Source organism: Poecilia reticulata, chromosome 3 (assembly GCF_904066995.2).
Source record: "Poecilia reticulata chromosome 3, P_reticulata-male-v2, whole genome shotgun sequence".
Taxonomy (NCBI): domain Eukaryota; kingdom Metazoa; phylum Chordata; class Actinopteri; order Cyprinodontiformes; family Poeciliidae; genus Poecilia; species Poecilia reticulata.
The window spans coordinates 8591478-8618895 of NC_088832.1; the positions used below are offsets into that span (position 1 = coordinate 8591478).

Consider the following 27418-nt stretch of genomic DNA (forward strand, 5'->3'; position numbering starts at 1 on the left):
ATTAAAAAACTGATAAGAATCTGTGCAAAAAGAAAAAAATGTGTTTTAAAAAAATGATGAATTGCCTTTTTTGAATTTTGAATTTTTTTTTGCTCATTTCTTCCCTGGATCTTCCTGAGCTCCCCCTGGTTGCCCTCCAGGGGGCCGCAGCCCCCACTTTGAAAAACACAGCTGGAGCCCACATTGAAACAAAAAGATCCCTGACCAAGTATTTTTCAGGTTTATAGACATGCAGCATGTTTTTGTTGGTGAATATTTCCTTATTAAAAATCATTTTATTTTATTCCTTATTTGATAATTTTCTCAGAAGCTGAAGTTGGAATGTTAATCAATTGTTAGCAAGAATAATGTAAAAGAATAGAAAACATAGTTTGAATGAAAATTAATTGAAAAAATTGAGAAAATAAAAATCAATAATTTTGTCATTTATTTAGAAAATCCTGCAGTAGATGCAGAAGCATTATAACTTCCCGTCCGTCATTTGTTGTGTTTTTACTTTTTCTCCCCATAGCAACCTGAATGTGTTGCTGGGTTTTTTTTTTGCTCATCTGAAAAAAGCTGGGTTCTAATTAACAACTGGTGTGCAAGTTTCTAGGAAACAACTTTGAAATTTCTCTTCATCCCCTAACAAGAGGCTTTGGCTTCACTTCGAAAAAGGTTGCCATGGTTACCTTAGCGCATGTTGCTAATTATTATTATAATTTTTTTTCTTTTCAGGAGCTGAGTTAAATAATGTTTTCCTTAAAACTATTTCCAGTTTATTACCTAAATCATGAGCACAGCTTCTCTCCTTCGGGCCCGTTCCAGCACTAATATTAACGCTTTAAAGCAAAGCAGCATGGCCGGGTTGGTCTAGACAGGTGCAAGAAAACCGCAGGCGATGCCAGGGCTTTGTTTTGAATGTCTTCATTAGGACGTCGTTTGCTGCCGTTTGCTTTTTCTTTTTTTTTCTTTTTTTTATTTAGCGTAACAATGAACTCTTTCCCACAATGAGCCTACCGGGTATTTATTTGTCTTACGAGACAGTGAAATTATTTCTCTTTTATCACAGTGGCCGACTTTAATATTAATTTAAAATTAATGCGAGGCACCTCTACGCCTTCTCCTAATGCAGTTGGTCAGTAAAGCAGCATCTGTTACGACAAATAATTTGTGTACCACGGAGATTTTCTGAATGTTTTGTGTTTGCAGGCTAGCCTCCACACATGTAAAAAGACTCCTGTGGTGGCTCCAATAAAACGCTTTTCCTGTACTACAGGGATGCAGATTAATAGAGCGATACATTACTGTGTGCTTAGCAGAGACTTCAGCCCCAGTGCAGCAGCAGCAAGCAGCCTGTGCTTCTCCTAGAAAGAGATTGGTTAAAATAAACCCAGTGACAGAGTCAGAGGTGGTTAGACTACCCAGAAATTGTACTCAAAGCAAAATGTAGCCGTCTGAGAAATGACTCAAGTAAGAGTAAAGAAGTGTTTGGTAAAAAAGTCTATATTCAAGTTCCAAGTAACTGATGAAATTATCAATAATTTAACATTTAAAAATTACATTATCAGATGGACCAAAACATACAGTTAAGTGGAAAAGTTGGTATCTGTAAGGACAGTGGCGGAACAAGTCGGCGTTGGGCCAGGGGGCGGGGCTAATGACCGGGCCCCTTATACCCAAAATAACAAAGCTCATGAAAACATAATTTTATAAAGTACTAATAAAAGCCATTCATATTTGTTGTAAAAATACTCCAATCTACCTAGTTTACGATCCATTCCTAAGTGACTGACGATGACGTTGTGGATGGTTGGTGACGTGTTTTACCCAGAATACACTTGGAGACAATATCGGCGATCAACTTGTAAATTTGTATGTCATGAAGTTAAAAGTAAGAATGGAAATAAAGCCAGTCATGTCGCACAACATTTTATTCAATATTTTACACCCACTATGTCACTAAAATCAGTCGGTCTTGTAAAGTTGAGTCAACCATGAGTCAACAATGACTGGGACAGCCTACTATATAATCTACTGGGGGACCCCTTTTTATAATCTACAAACACTCAACAGGGCCCACCTTCTCCAGCTCTCATCACACGTGATACAGAGTTGAAGCTTTTAAGTCATATTCTGCCTCCCATCGGGGCCCCCCAACAGAGGGGGCCTGCCCCCCCTATAGCTCCGCCCCTGTGTAAGGACAAAAATTACGATGATTCATATATGTAACAAAACAACATTTTTCCAAATTGGTTTCTTTAAGTAAAAAACAAAACTTATGAAACTTCAACATAAACTGCAGGTGTGTGTCTGTATCTGGTCATGCTTGTCCCTTCATTCAATCCAAAAATATTACTCAAGTAAGAGTAGCGATACTTCATAATGACGTTGCTTAAGTAAAAGTTTAAAGTACAGTGTAGTGAAAATACTCCTAAAAGCAAATATAATTGAGTAAATGTAACTAGTTATTATCCAAACCTGGTGACGTTCACACACAACATGACATCGAAGAGAAATGTAATCTGTTGGTTTCAGTTCTGGAGCATCAGAGCCTGACTCTGTCTAACGTTTCAGTCTGAGCTAAGTTACAGAAAAACAATTAGGGACTAGAATTTGACATGTTTTTTGCAAACACTTTCATGTCCCATAAGCATTTTAACATTTCGTTAGGATGCAACCTTAACTGAAGTGTATTTATTAGATAAATCAGGCCCAATTTTCTTAATTTTGGGAGTTCGTGATTGGCTGACACCAATATGTGAAGTCAATCGTATCTGCATCAGCAAAAGTGTAAAAATCAGCCACTGTCTGATTCTGCTCTGCTATGAGAGAAGTTTGACTGACAGACTGGCCCACCAGGCCATGTCTGCACGTTTGCATTTATCAATAGTCACCTCACTGTTTTTGCTATGTTTATTGACATTTCAAACAAAAAATAAAAAAGTGGTATCGGCCAAAATTGGGTTACGATTTTTTATTGGCAATTGGCCAGGAAACGGCTAACGGTGCACCGCTAGAATTTATTTGGACTTTTCAGAGGACATACAGACTCAAAGTGGTGCACAAATGTAGAGAAGTAAGAACTTTTTATTTGTCTATTTTTTGGTTTGACTTTGACCTTTGCCAATTGAGACCAAATTTAATTAAAAAACTTTTTTTTACCATCCATCCATTTTCTTTCACCCTTGTCCCTCAGTGGGGTCGGGAGGGTTGCTGGTGCCTATCTCCAGCTAACGTTCCGGGCGAGAGGCGGGGTACACCCTGGACAGGTCGCCAGTCTGTCGCAGGGCAACATAGAGACAGACAACCATGCACACACACTCTCACACCTAGGGACAATTTGGAGAGGCCAATTAACCTGACAGTCATGTTTTTGGACTGTGGGAGGAAACCGGAGTACCTGGAGAAAACCCACGCATGCACAGGGAGAACATGCAAACTCCATGCAGAAAGACCCCAGGCCGGGAATTGAACCCGGCCTGGGGTGCAGCCCCTACATTTTTTTACCTACACACAAAATTCTTTCCGTGGCAGAAAACAGGCTCTTCATATGACCAGTTCCTACAGTTATTCTGCTGTATCTCTCTGGAGACATGGTACATTTGGTTTGCAAAGCAGAACTGAAAAAAAAAATAAAAATAACCTAAGGGTATTGTAAGTAATGTTCTGTAATCATTACTTACAAAAGTATCAGTCAGTGTCTGAACCTAAACGTGCGATTTAGCTATTACAGCCTCTCTCTGCTCTGTTGATTACCCCAACCTGAAAAGCTTTGACCCTCAGTGGCGTGGTGTTTCTTTTGCTGTGATTGCGATTTAGCTAATCCTGTGAAATCATCTTCTGACCCACAGTGAATGCCACAACGCTACCGACCGCATAAAGGTGCGCGTTTGGGATGAAGACGACGACATCAAGTCACGGGTGAAGCAACATTTCAAGCGCGAGTCAGACGACTTCCTGGGCCAGACCATCATCGAGGTTCGCACGCTCAGCGGAGAGATGGATGTTTGGTACAATCTAGGTATGCTGCCTTTTAATCTGACGAACACACGGCGTTCTGACCAACCAATTGTTTTTGAGTTGTGTGTCATAGCTGACATTATGATGACGTGTTGTTTTTCCATTCGATTAAAAGTTCACAAACATCAGGAGACATACTGTCCATTACAATTCTAAATACAGGATTTGAGAAAAAAAAGTGAGATATTTTTTATTTAATAGAAAAAAAGTGACAATACAAACTCAATTTGACTCTGTTTTTTTATTTAGCTTTCGCTTTAAAATTTCCTAGAAAACTGTAAAAATTAGAATATTATCAAAAAGTGATTTGGGGAGAAAAGTTAAAATTCTATGTAGATTCAAATTCATATGTAGAATTTGAATCTACATATGAGCTTTTATTTCTACGCTAAAATTCAATTTCTATAAAATCTTGAATTACTTGTGACCAACAAGAACATCGATTAATACAAAAGTGTAATAAGAAATATATGTTTGTTTTTTCGCATGATGTACACTGTTATGGGGAAAACCTATTGATGTGAGGCTTGACAAGCAGACAGTCATGGATAGCCTCCATAAGTAAGGCTGTTTATAGGACGGCGTATGACAGCACGGAAGGTTGAGTGGAAGAAAAAAAAAGTAGAAAATGGTGCACACGATCAGGAGTAACTTGAGCCTTGAGGGGGTTGTTGTAAAAAAAAAATTACCCACAAGATTTCAGGGGAAACTTGCAAGTAAAAACTTTAAGACCCGTTATCACACACGCGCGCGCGCAGGTGTAACTTTGAAATGCCTGGTGTTGATCCACTCCTGATGGAGAGACCAAGCTACTTCAAATCCAGCGAAAAGTTTCCAGTTTAGCGATTATTGCAGGAGCTTCCCCAACACCTCAGCAGAGCCACAGGCTGATGGCCTCCATATGTCCCACACCTCATTAGAGCAGCAATTCATGCAAAAGATCCGAATAACGAGTTCATAACACTCTGCAGTGCATGCACATCCTGTTCAGTGGGAGAACATGTCTGTTTTCAAAGCCGTTACTGTTCTGTTTGTCTTCTGTGGTATTCTAAAGCTTTAAGAGGAGGAGCAGTTTAGATCCGTCTGTGTGTGGCGAGGGTACGAGATCTGTCTGAATCGAGTTGGTAAAATAAATACGTTTTCCAGTGCTGTTGGGGCGTATGGAGATGCTGCTGATCGCTGTTCGGGCGTCACAGCCTGTCACAATGATCAATAAATCAATTAATTGCATAAGTTAAAACAAATTTAGTAATTACCATTGGCATGATTTGTTGTTTATCCCTTTTTCTACCAAAAACTGGAGGATAAAAGTATTTACTTTGGTGTTTTGGTCTCAATTGGCTCCTTTTTGTGAAGGACACTTTTGTTTACAAAGACTTAAAAATCCATTTTATTTGTTGTTTTGTTCATTTATTTTAGATATTTAAAATGTCTTCCAGACATAAAATTAAAAGTTTATTAATCTTTGAGAATATGTTCTTGCGTTATTATTACGCTATTACCATTACATGACTTAAAAATAAATGGTTTCAAAACAACAATATCATCGTTTATCACAATAACGTCTGGAACAATTTATCGTCCAACAGTATTTGTTATCTAGACAGGCCTGGTCACACATCTTTCACGTGACGCATGCATGAGGTCAAACGCCATCATAATGAATTCTTCCACTTCCATTAAAGTCCAATGACTGGCGGCCGTCTCTCTTTGTCTGCCTCTCTGGCTAAAAGGAAGCAATTTGTGGCAGCAGTGACCTCTGGCCGCCACTGCTGCTGAGCGCCTTTTTAAATGTTCACAGCGAATGTTTAAACAGGATGCTGCTGCTATCGGCGCCCTCCTATCTGAGCCTCTTGAGCCCCTCTTCAATCTGGAGATTTTTTTTTTTTTTTTGCATTTGAAGCTCTGTTCTCTGTCACTTTGTCGTGATATTGTGTTTCACTTTCCTGACTCCTGACTATCTCCTGAGGAAATTTGGCCCATTAGACAAGGAGAAGATCTGAGGGCTGTTTCAAGTCCCCGCAGTTGTGAGAACGTTGCGTGTTTAAGGTCTTCGTTTGTGAATGTGTTTGTGTCGTTTGTGTGTGTGTGTTTTTTTTTTCTTTTTTTTCTATGCTTTCCAAAACACAAAAGTGTTTGTAGATTTTAAAGCTGTGAAGCTGTGAGTAGAGATGTCTTTTAGGGCTATCAGCTTGTGATGACACTGTTTTTGGGTTTTTTTCTAGCATGTTTAAGGACTTTTACATTGTGACATTGAGAGATTTGGAGTTTAATCTCTTAGTTCTTTATATATCTTGTTTTTTTATGTTGGCAAGGGCAGTTTAACGTCACTTCTCCGACCGGAGACATTTGCTGGCCTGTTTTCCATATAAAACGTGGTTTTTACTGTAGGACTTTAGAGGATTCTTTTCTTGCTCTACCATCTCCAAGTTCACAAAAATGTTAAAAAGCCGTGAAAAGACAAACAGCTAAGTGGAAGCCTGTTTCAGAAAAAGGTGAAAATGCTGTCAGATAAGTGTCGGCCATTTTCCTTTCTCATTTATTTTACACCCAATGTTTGTTTTTTTGGTTATATTTCTGTTCCATGCAGGATGTTTTGCATTGCGCATTTGTCAAACAGCATTTGTCAAACAGCACCTACGTTGGAAAAAAAAATGATTCAGAGCCAATTATCATAATTTTCTACAATCAGTTGTCTCCAATTAAGCTGCACCTTAAGGACCAATTGGATACTTTAGCAACAGTCTCAATTAGCAATAATTAAATACTTATTTATTACCGAGGGCACCGCTGTTGTTTTGTTAAGTTCTACAAAAATAATGATAAATAAAAAATCTTATTTCTTAATCCACTGAGTATGTTTCAATAAATCTTTTTTTTTATAAATAATATCTTCCAGCAGGTCAATTAAATTGGTTTATTGCTTTAGAGTTAACAAGACCCAAAAACAGATCAGAACCAACACAAAGGGCAGTAGAGTGTTATGCAAAATATCCAGCATAATAATACAAACACAGATACACAAGTGGTGCTTGTGTTGCTTCTGTCCTATTGCCGTCACTGTTAGACTTTTTTTGTACGGCGGTTCTGTGTTCACAGGTTTACATATTTCTGAATTTTTCACTGGAACGTAGCTCTAAATTATTAATGGAGGATTTGCCTATTTTTTAATGTTTTGTCATAGAGCATATGAAAAATATTTTTAAAAAATGCAGCTTTAGAAGACGAAATACCTGAGTGCAGTGCTACTTGACATGCTATTGGCTGGTGCTTGCAAAGCAGTCGACCATTTTCCTTGAAGCTGATTGGCTGTAGTCTCTCTCTGGTGGACATAAGGAAGACTTTAGATGATAGTTTATCTGATAGTGTTAAGACTGGTTCCACGTTGCATATTAATGCATATTAAGGTATACTCGGTGACGCGCTGCATGGTGTGGTGGGAGAGCGAGTGCCACACATACAGAAACTAGTCGTCAACGCGGCCGTCCTGGGTTCAGTTCCCAACCTTGACGCCTTCACTGCATGTCTTTCCAACTCGAGAGCATTTCCACTGACGTTCCCCGTCTTTCTCACGTGTAACAGATAAGAGGACCGACAAGTCTGCAGTGTCTGGTGCCATCAGACTCAAGATCAGTGTTGAAATGAAAGGGGAGGAGAACGTGGCGCCCCCTCATGGCCAGTACACATGTCTACATGAGGTAAGTGGCAGAAGTGATTTTGTTTCTGCCAAATTTTGAGCTCTTGCTCCGATTCAGTCGCTGTCGAGGCTTAGCTGGGCCTGGGCTGAGATGAGATCCCTGCAAAAACACATTTGACCAAGTATTTTTGTCTAGTTTCTAGTGTAAATATCTGAGTACACCTGAGATGGACTGAAGTAAAATTTCAGTAAGATTTAGGAGGTTGTTCTGAATAAATATTTTTGTAATGTTGTTTTAAATAGTACTGGTTCCACTGGAAGATATGTTCCCTTTACAATAAGACTACTTCCCCATAAGTGAAATGATCTACCAGTGGAACTAGCAGTTTTTTAAAATGAATATAAATGAATTATTGACTTAAAACAAGCTAAAATAGCTTACCGAAAAGTTATTTTCAAGTTACTTTTGTTCTGTCATGTTTACTGAGATATTTGGCTAAAAATTAAACACGAATACTTTTTCCAAGGAAGCTACATCTACAAAATTAAACAGCTTTAAAAAAAATAAATATACCAAAAACAACAACTTTTGATATTGATATTGCTGCCAAAATAATAGCTTTACTATTACAGCTTTGACAATATCTGACGCTTGTTTTTACTTTAATATTGACACATAGACATATGCAAAGACATAGAAAGCAAACCATCTAATTTACATATTTTGTGATTTCTGCTGGAAAATATTTCCAAATGGCAAAACTTACTTTCCTCATCTTTCTTGTAAATGAGGGAGAAGAACAGCAACCCTCTCTTCAGCCAGCTGACTGGAAGTGCACATTAACATTTCGGCTGTTTTGAAATCGTAACCTCGTAACTGGCCCACGCCCAAACGTGGCCTAGCATTGAAAACTGTGTTGCAAAAAATCCATCTTTTAAGTTTCAAATCTCTTTTTTTGTTGTTGTTGTTTTCTCCTCAACAGAACCTGTTCCACTACCTGACCGAAGTGAAGAGCGGTGGCGTGGTGAAGATCCCGCAGGTGAAAGGGGACGACGCGTGGAAGGTCTACTTTGACGACGTGTCTCAGGAGATAGTGGACGAATTTGCCATGAGATACGGGGTGGAGTCCATCTATCAGGCTATGACGTTAGTACCTCCCTGATCTATGGCCTTTTACCTCGTCAATCCGTCTTTGTCTCATCGGGCAGAGTGGAGGGGAGCGTGGGACGTTGGGAGGAGAGCTGAAGGAACAGAGGAGCTGTAAAGATGTCTCCTCAGCAGAATCGGAGCAGGGAGAGACAATCGAGCTCCTCCGTCCGTTTGATTGATTAGATGTTGGTTAGTGGAGGAGGGGGAAAAACTTCAAACCCGCCCCTGGTCGCATTGATCACGGGAACCCGTTAACGGCCTCGTTTCCCCCTCTGGCTGTCTCTCTGATCAAGCGTTACCTTGGCCTTCCATAAATGTCGATTTACTTTTTTTTTCTTCCATTCCCACACACAAACACAAAGAGACATGAAAAACTCTACTTTAAGAAATAAATTATTGCTAAGCTAACTATTGATCAATAGCTAACTATATTACATTATACTACATGTAATGATTTTGTTGAAGTAATGAGTTGATGCCGTCATACATGTACCTCAATTTCTAGTGATGCATTTTGATAAAAAAATATTTTTTTTTTTAGGGGGGGAAACTTGAATCACACTTTGAAAAGTTTGCCTCTGCGATCTGTAATGTGTTTTGACCAATTACTCATCTGTACCATTAAGTGAGCGGCTGAGCGACTGAGTGTTAAGCGGCCGGGATGAGGCTCAGTGCCTCCAATCCGAGGCCATGGTCTTGAGCCGGAAAAGGGTAGAGTGCCTTTTCCGGGTCAGGGGGGTCGTCCTGCCTCAAGTGGAGGAGTTTAAGTATCTGGGGATCTTGTTCACGAATGAGGGAAGAAGGGAGCGGGAGATCATCAGGCGGATTGGGGCAGCGTCTGCCGTGAAGCGGGCGCTGTACCGGTCCGTCGTGGTGAAGAGAGAGCTGAGTCAAACAGCGAAACTCTCAATTTACAGGTCGATCTACATTCCCAGCCTCATCTATGGTCATGAGCTTTGCGTCATGACCGAAAGAACGAGATCACGGATACAAGCGGCCAAAATGGGTTTCCCCCGCAGGGTGGCTGGGCCCCTTAGAGATAGGGTGAGAAGCTTGGTCATCCGGGAAGGACTCAAAGTAGAGCCGCTGCTCCTCCACGTCGAGAGGAGCCAGTTGAGGTGGCTCGGGCATCTGGTAAGGATGCTTCCTGGACGCCTCCCTGGTGAGGTGTTTCGGGCACATCCCACTGGGAGGAGGCCTCGGGGAAGACCCAGGACACGCTGGAGGGACTATGTCTCTCGGCTGGCCTGGGAACGCCTTGGGGTTCCCCCGGAGGAGCTGGAAGAAGTGGTTGGGGAGAGGGAAGTCTGGACCTCCCTTCTGAAGCTGCTGCCCCCGCGACCCGACCCTGGATAAGCGGCAGAAAATGGATGGATACCATTAAGTGGCTGCTAAAATTTGTTAATTTAGAAGCAATCCTTTATTTTCAGACCACTGATCAGAACAGCACTGGAAGCATTTGAAGCATTTGGCCGTTTTCCTGGAGCCTATTATTATTCAGCTGCATCACTGTGGCTACACATGTTTTTTTTTCCCATTATTTAAAAGCTTAAAGGGACGATGTAGCTCCTTCAAATTATGGCAATAAGTTGGCGTCAATATCCTCCATTGTGATGATTTGTTGACTTTTTAAGTTTGTTTCTTCTCTAGAAGTATATTTTTTAGTTTACATCAAACTTGCATATTTAGTCAGAGCACTTGTATTCAAACCTCCTGAAAGTTTCAATAAATGAAGTGGAAGACTTTAATTTACTTAATTTAGCTTTCAATCTAGTAAAATACGACCTAAATTGTTATTATAAGTCTTGTTACGTATGTGAGTAAAATTTTTCTACACACAGTTTTTGCCACTTTAACACCTAAACTGTAGAGACCTGTAAGTTTAATGTGCTGTTTTAGCTAAATGCTAACATGAATGTTTTCAAGCCAAAAAGATATTAATCTATAATGAAAACAGTTAACAACACAGCTTGACTGGTTTGATTTAAATAGTTTAAAGTTACAGTACATCAAGTTTCAGGAGTATAACACTTCAGTAGATTTGTATGGAAGGCTAATCTTGTGACAGATTTCCTTTTTCACATATCACATCCCTGTTACTTCTGTCACAAACTTCAGATTGGAATATACAAGTCCTTCTCAAAAAATTAGCATACTGTGATAAAGTTAATTATTTTCCATAATGTAATGACAAAAATTAAACTGTCATATTTTAGATTCATTGCACACCAACTGAAATAGTTCATGTCTTTTATTGTTTTAATACTGATGATTTTGGCATACAGATCATGAAAACCCAAAATCCCTGTCTCAAAGAATTAGCATATTTCATCCGACCAATAAAAGAAAAGTGTTTTAATACCAAAAAAGTCAACCTTCAAATAATTATGTTCATTTATGCACTCAATACTTGGTCAGGAATCCTTTTGCAGCCTTCAAGCGGCGTGGCATGGAGGCAATCAGCCTGTGGCACTGCTGAGGTGTTATGGAGGCTCAGGATGCTTCGATAGCCTTAAGCTCATCCAGAGTTTTGGGTCTTGCGTCTCTCAACTTTCTCTTCACAATATCCCACAGATTCTCTATGGGGTTCAGGTCAGGAGAGTTGGCAGGCCAATTGAGCACAGCAACACCATGGTCAGTGGTTTTGCCACTGTGAGCAGGAGCCAGGTTGTGCTGAAAAATGAAATCTTCATCTCCATAAAGCTTTTTAGCAGATGGAAGCATGAAGTGCTCCAAAACCTCCTGATAGCTCCTGCATTGACCCTGCCCTTGATAAAACACAGTGGACCAACACCAGCAGCTGACATGGCTCCCCAGACCATCACTGACTGTGGCTACTTGACACTGGACTTCTGGCCTTTTGGCATTTCCTTCTCCCCAGTCTTCCTCCAGACTCTGGCACCTTGATTTCCAAATGACATGCAAATTTGCTTTCATCCGAAAAAAGTACTTTGGACCACTGAGCAACAGTCCAGTGCTGCTTCTCTGTAGCCAGGTCAGGCGCTTCTGCCGCTGTTTCTGGTTCAAAAGTGGCTTGACCTTTGACCTGGGGAATGCAGCACTGTAGCCCATTTCCTGCACATGCCAGTGCACGGTGGCTCTGGATGTTTCTGCTCCAGACTCAGTCCACTGCTTCCACAGGTCCCCAAGTCTGGAATCTGTCCTTCTCCACAATCTTCCTCAGGTCCGGTCACCTCTTCTCGTGCAGCCACACATTTTCTTCCCACTGAGGTGCCTTGATACAGCACTCTGTGACAGAATATTTGTTCAGAAATTTCTTTCCGTCTTAACCTTACTGAGGGTGTCAATGACGGCCTTCTGGACAGCAGTCAGGTCAGCAGTCTTACCCATGATTGCGGTTTTGAGTAATGAACCAGGCTGGGAGTTTTTAAAAGCCTCAGGAATCTTTTGCAGGTGTTTAGAGTTACTTTGATGATTCAGATGATGAGGTTAACTGCTTGTTCAGAGAACCTTTTCATGATATGCTAATTTTTTGAGACAGGGATTTTGGGTTTTCATGAGCAGTATGCCAAAATCATCAGTAATAAAACAATAAAAGACCTGAAATATTCCAGTTGTTGTGCAATGAATCTAAAATATATGAGTTTAATTTTTATCATTACATTATGGAAAATAATTAACTTTATCACAATATGCTAATATTTTGAGAATGACCTGTACAGCTAAAAGTTTGAAAGCACACATCATGGAGCAAACTAATGCCAACAGTACATTTCTTAAAAAGAAAAACATCTACAATGAAGAAGCAACGAAAGAGCAAAAATATGAATTTAAGACATAAATGTGACGTAAATTTAAAGTGTAAATTTCACTTTCTCTCCTTTTAAGGCCTAAAATTATGATAATTTGTTTATTTTATTGCTTTTTAGGACTTTGTGGGAATCCTGTTCAGCATAGTGTTCAACCCTTAGTGCAGGGACAGACATTTTGAACTCTTAGCCTTTTTTTCTAGTTTTGTCCTGGTAAATACACTTGGTAGGGAGTGTAACTTTTCAGTCAGTAATCATGAAACTTCTTGCTCTTATTTGGACTGCCATCAGAATTAATGTAAAAAAAAGTTTTTTAGAGCTAAAACAAAACAAATGAAATGAACGATGCTCTTTACTATTCTAAAGTCTTTAAAATGTTGGAAACATGGAGCACTTTTCTCACCTCAGGTTGACTAAATATGTTGCATTAGCAGGTCTTTTAAAGCCTTGTGTACTTAACCATGTTTCAGAGTTTTATTACCATTTCCCATTAGGCCCTGAGCATATTTGATTCTCCTCCCAGCAGCTCCTTTATCAATCGGCCTGCTTTCCCTGTAGGGCCATCATGTCATTGGCTTTCCTGTTAGCTCTGCAAAGCTGCTTTTAACAGTCTAATCCGTCTCTATAAAAAAAAACATCTCTCATTAATAGCCACAAGAAATGAGTGCAGCTGCTGCAGCATTACAAATAATAGTAATCCGATATCACTAAACAGAATAATCACTGTTTTGGTAGAATTTCTGTTTCATTTCATACAATAAGAGTGGAAAAGTTAGCAAAAGTAATGCAAACATTTTCTTGTTTAAAAGTTACCAAAGTAATCCCAATTCCACATTTAATAATGAATAACAGATTTTTGTTCCAAACTTAAGTATATTTCTAACCGCCTGCAGAAAAAAAATAAACTGTCAAGTACATCAGTAAGCTTTATTTACATAACACCTTTTACAGGTCAGAAACCACAAAGTGTTTTACGAAATATAAGACAGAAAATAAGAAAAGGAGAGATAAAATGGCATACATGTGACATAAAACAAAAATAAAGCTAATTAAAAAGGCAGTCTAAAGAAATGTGTTTTGTCAAAGTTAAAATTCAACACAACTAGCTGCGGCAGCCAGAGGCATCCCGTGTCTGTCAGTCCATGAATGCATCAGAATTCAACAGGACGATATCCACAAACAAGCAGCATGTAGATTCCCGCTAATGATTAATCTCACGAATCCTCCGATCTTAATCTGATAGAAAACTCATACGGTGTCATCAAACATGAAAGGCAAAACCAAGAAACGCAGAGAACACAAAGAACCTGGTGATACCTGTTCACCAGGTTCTGGTGGCTCCATAAGTCACAGAAAATGTCCATCTTGAAGCATTTTAATGGTTTTTTTTTACAGTAAATACTTCACTTTGTTCATAAAACACATTTTTTTCAAACATACTTATTACTTTCTATCGGTTGGAAACAGATTTTCAGATTTTTTCCCCTTGTATCATGATGTAGAACATGATGTTTAGTGTTCCCAGAGCATTTGCGTGTATAGAAATCGAAGCCGATATAATAATCAACGTTCAATCATGCTTTTAAAATTCGCTGCTACGCTTTCAACACAAACATACATCATCTCCTTTGCTGCTTCGGTACGGTGTGCAGTTTTTTTTTGGGAGGGGGGGGTTGTTGCTTTGGGTTTGGCGTTCGACATGTGTTTCTCTTAAGTCCAGAGAAGCGTGGGGATGGGGTGGGTCGGAGGGGCTTTTTACCGGCTCCATCGGGTGGAGTTAATGCTCCGGGCCAGAAACTTGAATTGCTGTTTCTCTCCGGAGCATTTATTACGCTTCGTCTGGAATGCGCGAACGTCCTCACCGTTACAATTTCTGCTTTCATCAAAAAGCCTCGACTCCCAGACACTCCTAACATGACGACCGCATAAATCAGAGCAGCTGTGAGGAGTTGCTCTCTCCCCCCCCACACACCCACTCATAAGAACTGCAAAAGCGCACTCCTTCATTATCCCTCATCTCTCTCCATCACTGCTCCCCACCAGCTGCCCTCACCTCCCAACCCTCACTCCTCATTTCATAATATCTTTTTCTCATTTCTCTCCCCCTGACCTTCTGCTGTCGAAAACCCTAATATCCTGTGCAAAGGCGTTCTCATTGGCCACTGAAGACCGTAGCAGGGAAGCCACCGGGTTACACAATGCGACCCGTCTCGAAAATTGGCTCAGAAAATCCAGCTCTAAAAGCATCATGGGAATTTGGCGGATGCCATCATCACTCTCCCTGCATCGCTCTCTTAGCTCGCCTTACTCCAAGTGCTGCTGGGTAATTTGGAGGCTGAAAGCAGAGTAATTAAATAGGCCTTCCAATGAGAACATATTTGTGTTTGCTTGTGTGTGCGTGCGTGGGTGTGTGTGTGCATGGACTGCACTCAGAAAAGGGAAGGGAATCTATAATTGTTACCCCACATAACTTTGTGCATTCATGAGGCAATGACTCACTGTGTGCGAGATATTCTTGGTTTTGAAACCTGTTTTTATTTTCCCGTCCGGCACCCGGCTTCGCAGCGCCGCTTTAAAATATTTATAGAGAAATGTACTACAAACGTCATCGGGTGTTGTGTAAAAAAGATTCTCTTTCGTGCGATGAGTAAACGTGAGCCTCAAAGTAAACTTTGCTCAGCCTTCAGTTTTCTGCATTCAGTCACTCAAACATTCAGGTGTTTGGTTGCTGCAGGTCATGCCGGAGGCTCATGAGACGCCTCGGATGTGTGTTGTTTACTTAAACAATAAAGAAACTATTATCTCTGCATTTTCTGGCGCAGGGTGTTATCTGTAATAATTAGACTGGATTTCCTCTGAATGCAAAAGAAAGAATCTGTCAGGATTCATGGATGTGACATAAACAGGCGTTTCACGTGGCTTGTAAAGCAGCACGATTGTTTGGAGTTGTTCAAAGGAATCTACTCTCTTCACTCATTAAAGTGCACTATCTGTTGAAGCAAGAAATGTGCCAGGTCGGAGATTTTGCACGATTAGCGTGGTTCTCGATACTAGCCATAAACACCGGTTTATACCCTTTGAAAATGTAGACTGTTAACGTAACTTTGAGATTTTCAAAATGCTGAAAACTATCCAAACTATCGTGTTTCATGAAAGAAACAGGTTGGAAAGTTCAGATGATAAAGCAGAAAACTTTTGCCATGGAACATCCAGCCTTCCTGATACCTCCTGAACCCATATAGTTTTTGTTAGGGGGGGAAAAGAGGCTTCTGCCATGAACACAAAAAGACAAAACCCACTCTGAGATGCCTCTGGTTTTCCATAATTTTACAATCAAGCCGATGACGTGCATGTTCACATCAACTTTCAAAAATCAGGCTGGCACAGTCACATTTCATAGTTGAGTGTACTGATTGCACACATTTCTTAAGACAGATTCCTTCATTTACCACAATCCAAGTGGATACTCTTAAGCTTGATGAGCAAGTTGGGTGCCTAGCCCCATTTTTATTCTCCACCTGCAGCCGCCGTAAGCCTGTTAGAACGGCACAAAGTTGCAGTCTGGCTGACGCACGTCCTCACGACTGGCTCAACCTCATCATCGTCTTGGTGTCGCACACAAAACAGTCTGATCTGAACACCATTTCCCGCTGAGCTGTTTATTATTGGAACACCGAGTATGCGGTCGTAAAACTTTACCTTTGCAGTATGTCTGCATTGAGTACACGCAGACGTCTGTGGACTGAAGTACTCCTGAGTGTCTTGGTGGCCTTAAGAGTGGCCGATATATAAAGAGTTGCACATAGTTTGTGCGTTGGACACCTCATTTTCTACAGGATTTTATTTTCTGTTTAGTTTCTTTTCTCAAACATCACCGCTACTGAAAAAAAAAACTCCATAGCTTGTGTCTAATGATGTGCCTGTAGACTATCGTAGTGGCAAGAAATTATTTTTGTCCAGTATGCTTAGTGCTTTCACCTCAAATCTGTCTATAATCAATACATCACGCAGTCAAGCCTCAACGCCAGTTCACTCCTACTCAATCCAGCTGATATGGGGCTTTGACTTCATCGCTTAACAAGTCAGAGGCCTGTCGATAGAAAGTTAACTTCGAACACGCTTCCCACCTTTGCCGTTTCACCCAAAGCACATAAATACCAAAACGTAGAGGTCTAAACTACCTGTTATCCTGTCTTCCAAGTAAATGCAGCTTCCTTTAAAATAGCTTCTCCATTAACCTGGGTTCGTTTTGAAGAGCCAGCGAGCGCCGACCGTAGCGCATCCCGTTAACGCTAGCAGGTCCGCCAGTCCTGGCCTGTCAGGATGAAAATTTCCCACTCATCTCACTGAATATCTCTTGTTAAAGCATTTTAGCTTCAGGAAACCATGTCTTGGTAGAACTCTCTGACAGCATTACTTTGAGAAACATAGCGGCGATAAATGGTTTAAAAGTGCTAATTACACCTTTTGGAGTTGCTCTAATTCTTCAAAAGACGCTTCAGTCCACTTGCACAAAAACAGCCGCTAGTCCTCCCCGCCACCCCAAAAAATAAAATAAAAACAGTTTAGAAGGTGTTGACTTCCAGAGAAAATCTGAAATCCCTCCTTTAGACAGCTGAACTCTCTTCACACCTTGACATCCTACTCTGACAGCTCACATATGACCTTGATGGGCTAATAACCCCACAAGAGGTTTAATGCTCAGGGCTCCCTTTTGCTATCCGTTACAATAAAAAAAAAAAGCCTCTTGAATGGAAAAAAAAAGATTTGTCTTCAGTGAACTCGAGTGTGTCCGGTTTGCTTTGTTTAGCTCTCAGGATGACTGATTATCTGCACAGCGATACAATTCTTCCCCATACAGTGGGAGGTCTGAATGTCTCCGAGTTAAAAAGCAGCAGACACGGAAGAAAGATTAAGCGTTTGAAGGATAAAACCTCATTCAAGATGCATCACTGTGTGAATGTCTACATTAATACAAAGAAAATTAAACTTTTTTTTTTTAACCTTCAGCCCTCGTGATGTTTTGGTACACCCCAAGAGCCCCCTCATGTCATTACCAGTATTTGACAACAGCTCTGATTAATTAAATGATTTGAAGAGACTTTTTTGGACTCCTAGCATTCCACCTCTTCTGGCAAAGGTAACTGTTCAGAACATAAACATGAATCATGTGACAGATGGCGGTCTGAAGGTGAAAATACAACGCTCCAGGATTATTAAGCAATGCGTCTTGTTGTTTCTCTGCCTTGAACATTTTCATGCATTATGAGGCTGTGACATTATATTTTAGAAATAATAACAATAATAACAAAAAACTCCCACAGATATTTAAAGGTATATGATGGTTTTTCAATGCAGATGTATATAGCATCTAATCAATGCTTTCTAGAACAAGGTTTTGCTCTAATTATTGCTGCAAGTACTCTGAGAAAGATTGGAGTTAGGTCTGGACTTTGACATAAATATGTTTCGATTTGAGCCATTGTATTGTAGCTCTGCCTGTATCTTTAGACTGAATCATCTTTCCAACCATCTTTGCTGTTCATTCTCCCATAGAATGATTCTGCCACCATCTTGTTTCACAAGGGATGATGTCTGTTCTCTGATTAATGTTCTACTTTCTTGGCCTGTGAGGTTAAGCACAAAGTCCTTTACATTAGATGCCATTTCAAACACTTTGTTGATATTCTGCTGATGTCGAAAAACTCTAAATAAGAAATGAAATTAAAACCAGACGCCAATAAGCTCGTTCACGTGACAGTTCAGTAGAAATCATGGCAGTGACTAATGTAAGCAGTTGCATGAAATATGATTTTACTTCAGCCATGACACCAGTGCTCATCAAAGGAGATGTTGGCATCTTTTTCAGGCATTGGAGCGGCTATGTATGCGGCATTTTGGGGAAATTGCACTCGCAGTTTTACAAAAGAGCGATGGATTCAACACGTTGGAATGACACGCCGCTTTATGAACCGTGCCATGCTGCGAGAGCCCTGGTAGCACCAGCTAAATTGTCAGGAAAAGAAACCCCAGAAACAAACCATCATCCTCCTTCCACTTCCTGTCGTCTTCTTTGGCGTTTTCGCCAGCAGTGACATCCGGCTGTTGATCACGGGCCTCCTTGTTCCCTAACATTTTCTGAGGTCTTCAGCAAAAATCTGTATTTAGACTACCAACATTAAACGACTCGCGAATGGACTCTTTTCACCAGTGACTTAATTAACAAAATGATATTGTTAACAGCAATATCATTTCATTAGGCGATAGAATCAGCGAGAGTCATTTAACAGCGTACGATAATTCTCCGAATTGAAAACCTCGCATCCCCCTATGTACCTGCCAATATGACTCAACACCGATGGTATTCATTGACGTTTGCATCTGTAGTTTGTCAAAAAAGTTGAAAAGGGTTCATGAGATGAGGATGACTCTTTCAAGGCGCTTTGCGTGCGTCTCTCAGTCCAGTATTTCTTCACGTGGTCGTCTATTTCTTGGCAGCGAAAAGATAAAAGCATTTCTCTTCAACTCTCTCAGTCAGTAAGCTGATGGCTGTTTGTTCTCCTCTGCAGGCATTTCTCCTGTCTATCTGCCAAGTACATGTGTCCCGGCGTGCCCGCCGTGATGAGCAACCTGCTCGCCAACATCAACGCCTACTTTGCTCACACGACCACCACCACCACCACCACCGCCTCCGCGTCTGACCGCTTCGCCGCCTCCAACTTTGGGGTGAGTGTCTTTTTTTTCTGCCGCTGGATTCTCAGTTGTCTTTTTTTTTTTTTTAACAAGCTTGTTAAACTTTCTGGCCTTTTCCTGACACCTTTGTGTTCCTGTGCTAGTTTACGTTCAATGTTCTTAAAGGAATTTGTACTCCTTCAAATCAAAACTATTTGGCACGCCTCCCAAAGTCATTCATTCAAACTTTTTAATAAGCTAATGTTGCAAGACCCCAAATAATATTTTCGGGCACCGAGCCAAGTCTGGCAGCATCGCTAAACAACTGCATTTTACTTCAAGAAGTAAGAATGAATCACTGCAGACAGGCAATACCACAGACCAGGCAGTGTTATAAATTTTTTTTGGCATGGCGCTTTGGGTGGAAGCTGAATTATTCAATTCTGATCCCAACAGAGGGAAAAATTCGTCAAATTGCTGGACCAGCTGCATAACTCTCTGAGGATCGACCTTTCGAAATACCGGGTATGTAAAAAAATTTTTTCTTTAAAAAAAAACAATATATAAATAAATAATTGATGTTTATATGTGTGTGCAATGAGATTTTATAAAAATAATTTATCAAAACATTGTGACATTTTTGATATTTTCAACATTTAAATCTTGAAAATTTACAACCGCCTGCTGTGTATTTCTGTTATATCCGATCGTTCATTCAATGCAGCACTTTGCGAACGTATTCATGTCCATTTGTTTTTTTTTTCCACATCTTGTCTTAAAACTGTGCTGTGTTTGTATGTATTCACCCTCCTGCGTTGTTACTGTGTGGAGCCGCTGCAGTCACAGCAGAAAGCCTTTGTGTCAGATTTGCAGAGATTTTTGCCTTTTATGCAAAATTGCTCCAAATCAGATTAGATTAGAGAAGATTTGCAAACATCCATTTTAAAGTCTTAACAATATTATCCTATGCTATGATTAAATAGACTTTCTCTGGTTGTTGATTGGTTTTGTTCTGCTGGAGGGTGAACTTCATCTACAACATCTTTTGATATTCAGCTCTATCCATCTGCTCAGATTCCTCATCTCCACAGCACAGTACTGCCACCACCGTGTTTTCCTCTGGCGATGACACAGAGTAATTTACAGATTTAGATTTCCTCCATGCGTCATATGTTACCAAAATGTATCCGGATCACCATCCTATACCTACCCTTTTTTCTTCTTTTTTAAAATAAATTGCATAAAAACAGCTGCTTGCTGTTCAATAAATATAACTCATAATTAAAACGCCATCTGATATACAATCCAACACAACCCATTTAGTAACAAACTCCCAAGACTTCTCCATAGATGCCGCTCTTTCACATCGGCTCACATTTAAAATAATAATGGAAAAATGCAATAAAATAGTAAAATCTATTCCTGCCTCACTTTTCAGGTTGCTTCTTTTCAAAAGAAAATAAAAACCATGTGCCGTTTTATATCCACACCGCTGTTAGACATAACCTTTAAAAGGATCTATCGCAATAAAGCTCAATAAAATAGAATAAAATACGTTGGGACTAAATGTAAAAATGCCCAAGTGGTGTAAGTGCTTGAATGTGCTGCCTTTGGTTTTTTTTTTTAGCCGCTTGCAAAAGTGGAATCTGTATGCTTACATTACAATATATATATATTTTTTATTTTTTGCGCTAAAATATGACGTGTAAGACAGCAGCACACGTCGGTAGTGCCGGTGCATGATTGTTGCTAGTTATGGCTCGTCTGCAGAAGCAGAAGGTGTGATAAACGCGGGGGATAAAGGTTGTTGTTTCAGATTAAAAATTCAAATTGAGACGTATTGCTCCGCAAATGCCTCCGCAGACCCACCGGACGCTGTAAAGCAAAGGACATCTGCTGATGTGTAATTTGGAATATTTATGTTGCTGCAACACTGATAAAAAAAAAAAAAAAGAAAGAAGATTTTGCAACTACAACGTGGTGGTGAGAGGCAGTCATGTTTCCCTCCCAGCTATAGGGGCTCTTCTGTTTGTGGTTGAGCTGCAGTGTCATCATTAATTGCTAGTTACTCACCACACACACCGTGCAGGAGCCGTAAACAGGAGCTGCTGCTGCAGCAAAGTTGGAAACTTTAACGTCCTGCAGCGACAAAGCAGCTCTTCCAGTGGGAATCGCCCGCCGGTGATTATCTCAAGAATATTTACCAGAGCAACATATCACCAAGCAGCTCGCAGTGTGTGTGCGTGTAGGGGTGCGTATGTGTGTGTTACCTGATACCTGAAGTTAATCCAGTGCAATAACAAATCTTTATTGGAGATAACAGCTTTTATTGAACGAGTTATCTGAAAACAGAGATGTATTGATCCACACCTGCAAAATTATTCATTTGAAAGTCTGTGGTGGCATTTTCGAGGCCGCCCGCGCTGCGTTGTAGGGAAACGCGCGTGACCTCACGCTCACACCGACTGACTGGGAGAAATATCGTCACTTTATAAGGTGTCGTAAAATGCCGTCGCCCAGCGGGGGTCACTCTCACTTGTTAGCCCATATACGGGATGACACTGGTTCATTTGTCATGGCCGTTACTTCAGTGATTGCTGCTGAGTGATAAGCCTCGGGGAGCACCTCTCTGCGCTTAATTATGGCGCTTTATATAGGATTTTCTGGTTGACTTGTTGCAGAAATGGCACGAATGTGTTTGATTTAACCTGCTGTCACCTTCATGTATTAATATGATGAATGCTCAAGCTGCGCGGCGTGGCGCTGCCGCCGCCCCTCGCATGACATGCAGCCTTTATTTTTTATCATCTTGTTCAACGGTGGATAAGATCCATCGGCTGAGGTTAAACGGCAGCGGGATGTTTTATGCAATCAGGATTCCAGAGCGGCCAAGTCTTTATGACATAAGAGGTGAGAGGAAGTTCATTGTTTTGTGCGAGATGAACTTTGAAAGTTTTACTTTAGGAGAGTTATGGAGTTTTTTTTGTTTTTTTTTAACACTTGTGGAAAACTAATATTCACATAACCGAGAGTTTTTTATTGCAGAGACTCGACGCTGTAAATCGCTGTTGAATACATGCAAAAAAAAATTTCTGTTTCTATAATAAATCACTTCATTTCTAACAGCAAGCTCAGGCATTTATTATATGTGAGTCCATAAATTATAAACAGAGGTTTTCTAGATAAAGAATGAATTAAAGATTTATTGTGCCACCTCCAGAATGAGATTATTAACAGAAAATTGAAGCTCTTATTATGTGGAGTTTGCGGATGTATAATTTGTCCATAATCTTTATTCTTCTTTTAGACTTTAGGTAAAACTGGAGTTAAGCAAGAATCAGACAAAATATGGTTATGAATCCAACCGCAAAAAGTAAAAAAAAAACTTTGCAATTTTGGACTTCATTAACATTATGAGACAATCAGAAGTAAAGTAGTATATTGTAGATATCAAATCAATTAATTGATCAAATCAATCATTGATTGGTTTTCCATGACATAAACATCTGGGCTTAAGGAGACAGTAATCATTTTGTAGATACACATCTAACTTCAACTACTTTAATGAGTAAATCTGACATATTGTTTCTCTTATTACTGTGAGATTTAGCAAGTAAAAATAACTTTGGTAATCCTCCTAGCCGAATACAAGTTTGGACTGATTTAACTTTAAACAGTGAGAAGGAAACAAGGTGCATTTGTCTCTTCATTCAGGAGACAGAGAGAAAAAGAGAAAGAGAGATTAATCACTCTCTAGAGCTGTGATTAATCACAATTAATCACTACGCCTAACTTTGTAAGCTTGAAATGTAGAAAAATGCACATAAAAAAAAAAAAGCTTAAAGCCTTACATCTTAGTTTCCCAAACTTTCACCCTCAGGAAGGTTTAAGGAAGCAATTTTGCTTCAAACTTAATTTAGAAGCGTTGAGCTTCACTGGAAGGATATTTCATCATCATAACAAGTAGGCTACGTACTACCTTGATTTTATCCAAACATCTATCGCAAGTGAAATTTACCTCTGAGTACATCAGTCTGACTCTCCTTACTCATATTTTCACACCTATTTTAAACTCTGCATTGTTGACCGCAATTCAAGACCGTGTAATGTGCTTCTGTGAACTAGCTAACCCTAGTGTCTCTGTAGCTAGCTTACCTTAGGGTTAGCTAGAGAGGTTTTTAAGTCAAAATAGGTAAACGGTAACACATTTAACATTGACAGCCCTGTCTGCTCATGACAATTAATGTAAAGAATTGATGTAAAGAACTTCCTTTTCCAGAATAATCCCTAAAGAGTTAATCCTGTTAGACAGCCGTACCCGTCCCATATTCCTCTTTCTGCTCACACACTGTTCTATACACACACCGTCTGAATTCATCTCCTGCTCATTCATTTGTTGTTGTGAAGAGCAGATATTACAGTGTGCGGGCACAATCCTGCGCACACTGTGTGCGCAGCGTTGTGCATGTTCCCCCGCTGACAGCGTGACAGTAAGCTGAAGCTGAAGGATGACCCACTCACCTTTAACGTGGCACAAAAAGCAACACGTTGTCGACTCGGGGGCTTGGGGGAGGTTCGGGCATCGCTTTTGTTCCTCTGTTCTGCACAACAGTGTGAAGTCCCCAGTGATTACAGAGCAGCAGGTACGACTGACGGAAGACGTTTTTTTCCGAGGCGGGCTGAAGTCACCAATAGTGAGGGGTGCGATTAAGAGGATTTGGCAACAGAGGTGGATCTGAAACGGATAAAGAAGAAGAAAAAAAAAAGGTGCGGAAGGATGACAGGGAAGGAGAAGGGGGTTAAGTGAAGGAGAGAAGGCCCCTGCTATCGTCACACAGCCCCAGCTGTCTGCCTGCGAGAGAAAAGCTGCGGCATATCACGTTGCGTTCACCTGCCAGTCCTGCCCTGCTGCTCTCTTGTCAATGTCGCCACAGACCAGCGGTTCAGGCACACCCGCCAATCCACAAGGCCTTCCGTTTTTTTATTTTCTTTCCGTGGCGTCCCGCAGAGCCGACCTGCCACTATTCCGCCGTAATAAGATTCAGATCTGGCTGCTCCGCTCACTCACCATATGGATTTCCCTATAATGTCATTCTGAGGGAGATTGAGTTTGCTTTTGTAAAACAGAGGGGCTTGAATCAACAGAGAGAGGGAGCCGGGAGTGCAGCTGTCGCTCCACATTTTACCACATATGCATTTTTTTCCCTTCTCCTCCTCCTTCAGTTTTGCTCCCGACGGCACTGATGCATGGTGACACCTTGTATAGCAAATCTCTACTAGCTGGGATTTTGCAAGTCTCTCTCTGGGTAGAGCATTAAATCGCTGTGTGTGGGGGGGGGTGCGTGTGGGTGTGTGTGCGTGGGATGGGGGTGGATTCACGAAGCAGCGTGGTCTTTGCCAAGTTTTTTTTTTTTTTTTGGTGGTTTTGCACGAGCCGTTTTTTCTGCACTTGGAAGAAGATTTTGATTCTAACTACAGGCAGAAGCAAACATGAACCAATAAGTCCAGGAAATGAGAGCAACTTGCAAGAATCTGGTGTCAGGTCACAGTTCTTTAGCCACAAACGCAACAAATGGAATAAAATCGTTAAAGAAAGAAATAAAAAAAAGTTACATTTTTAATAACAAACAACTGAAGTAACTAAACTGATAAGACCCTCCTTAAAGGAGGGGGAACTATGTTTTTAGCTATAGATAGACAGACAGATACTTTTATTCCCCATTGGGTAATTGATTTGTGTTCCTCCATCACGCCCATCAAACACAATTTTGACAATTCCTTCCCCCCCAAAAAATTTTTTAACAAAAATATCAAGCACATTCAATGCAAAAAGATCATTTCTAGCTTCTGTTTTTCATAAAAGTTTCTCTCTTCCTTCCGCTGTGCTTTCAGCCGTTGGTATTTTTTTTCTCCTGTGCCATCTACGTAACAGATATTTAGCTTTGGTCTTTCAGAAAGTAAGACTCTCTTTCAGAGGCTTTAAATTACATTGACATAGAAAGACTTTGAAAGACATGCAGAAAAACTCATTTGAATGTGGGCTAGCCGAAAGTTGCTATTTTACGTCAGATCTGTATGCACACCTTGTTTCAGATTTAAAAAGATGCACAATGTTTGCACACATTTAGCACCCTTAAATCCTGCCAAGAAATATCAGTGTTCTGAGAAAACGATAAGGATCTGTTCTGTTGGTTTAGTATCTGCGCCATTTTCTTAAAAAGGAGTTCAATGATTTTTATAGTGGTTTGGTGCTTTATATGTTTTCTTTTGCTTCCTGTACTGATAAAGAAAAAGCAAACTACAAATCATCCCAGTTGCACAATTATCCCCGTTTTCTCATCCTCACAAGAAAGGTGCAGGAGAGAAAACATAATTTTATCGTTTCTCGAGGAAAGAATTGTTTGGGAAAACAAAAGCTTCGTCTGCACAGTAAGTGTTTGGGATTATCTAGTTCTTTGCTGAACAAAACCTGCATAATCCAGATCTTGCCTTTGGAAATGCATGACAGACAATGTGGAGAATCTCACCAGTGCAGACGGGTTTTTATCACCTGTCACGGAGGGCGGGAGATAAGACGCCTTCCTGGCAAAACCGTCGAGAAAAACGTGAAAATCTCAGAAGTCGCTGAAATGATTGAATGTGTAAAGTTTTCGCTGTTGGAAAAAGAAAAGAACGAGCTACAGAACCATATTTATGAGTTGATGAGTCTTTGCAATGAGAGATGAGGAATTCTCCGCTTAACGCAGAAGTGGGTCACGGTGGCTGCAGCTATTTGCATCTGAGTCATCACGCCTCTCTCTGTATCCGTTTTCCTTTTTTTTTTCTTTCTTTCTTTTTACGGGAGATCCCTTGAGCTTCTCGGTTCAGATGAGACCACCACATGCACACGCTGGTTCTGCTTTGAATCTGGCAGTTTTATGTCGGTTGAACAATCTTATTAACCACAAAACACACAGCTATCAGAGCGCTGTTTCAGATCAAATAGACCCATAAACACTCAGTGGATTCAAACAAAAATACGACTACATAAATGTTTGGAAATACTCCTCAGCAGAAAATTGTTACATGTTTCATTTCTGGGTTAAGAACTTTTTTTTACAGCTGATATTTTGTACAACTGTTCAGTTCAATAACGTTCTTTAAAAATACCAATACACAACAATATTAATTAAATAAATAACCAACTAAAACTTCAACTTATATTCAGTAGTTGAATCCAACTAAAAACTGTGATTTTGTCACATCACAACCACAAACCTCAATCTACATTATTGACTGAAGAAGACACTGGTAAGATGAGACCAAGCATAACTTTTTCTTTTTGGTCTAAAACAAAACTTCTGCTCTTTATGCTCGTTTTCACACTGTGAAACATGGTGCTGGCAGAATTATGCTGTGGGATTTCCTTTTTTTTCCCAGCAGGGACGGAGATGATAGGAAAATACATGAGCTAAATCCAATTGAAATCAAAATCGTGGCAGACGCTCACAAGCAGGAATGTACAAAGCATTACCAGATGATGGAATAGTTTGGCTTAAATCATATTCATATGTTAAAATGGAGCAGGAAAAGTCCAGGACTACATTAAAATGACGTATCTGTGGCATAACTTGGTAACTGAGATATTTTACAGTCTGTAGTTGTGTAAAACAATGAAGGTGTGCGCTATTAAGAATTGATTCAGATTATAATTGTATACCACACTTAAAAAAAGACACAAAAAAAAACGGTCTAAACTGTAGGTACCTTACCTTACAATTAACTGTTTTGCACAACTTTTTTTCATTTATTTTTTGCATAAAATCTCTTTTAAACTTCTGAAGGTTTCAGTTTTAATTGAAAAAACATAAAAAGTTCAAGTTTTAAAGATACCTTAGCAAACCACTGTACAAACAGCCCTGATTTGATCATCGTAAATTAAGATCGAATTCAGGGAATCATATAATGACAGATGCTTCCTTGCCGATATTTAGCATGCTGTTTAAATTACAATGGCCTGACTGAGTCGTTTCCACACATTAGCTTCAAAGCTCCATATGGTAAATTGCATAGGCCTGCATAAACACTGGAGGTGGAACTGTGAAACGGTTTGAAGTTGGTAATGATTTGCTTGCTCTTCCTCGCTGTGTGAACTGGGTTTTTTTTTTGTTTTTGATGATAAGCAGTTGCTGCTGCTGCTGCAGAGTT

The 27418-nt window shown here is 40.2% G+C and overlaps 1 protein-coding gene across 2 annotated transcripts in view; it reads left to right on the plus strand.

Moving 5' to 3' along the window:
* The window catches only part of unc13c (unc-13 homolog C (C. elegans)), a 168491-nt gene that overhangs the window by 54317 nt on the left and 86756 nt on the right, over positions 1-27418 (plus strand). For both annotated transcript variants that reach the window (XM_008404760.3, XM_081605012.1), the window contains exons 10-14: positions 3834-4003; positions 7585-7700; positions 8623-8786; positions 19129-19285; positions 19688-19756. In XM_008404760.3, the coding sequence (XP_008402982.2) occupies positions 3834-4003; positions 7585-7700; positions 8623-8786; positions 19129-19285; positions 19688-19756 (676 nt within the window). The remainder of the gene's footprint in view (positions 1-3833; positions 4004-7584; positions 7701-8622; positions 8787-19128; positions 19286-19687; positions 19757-27418) is intronic.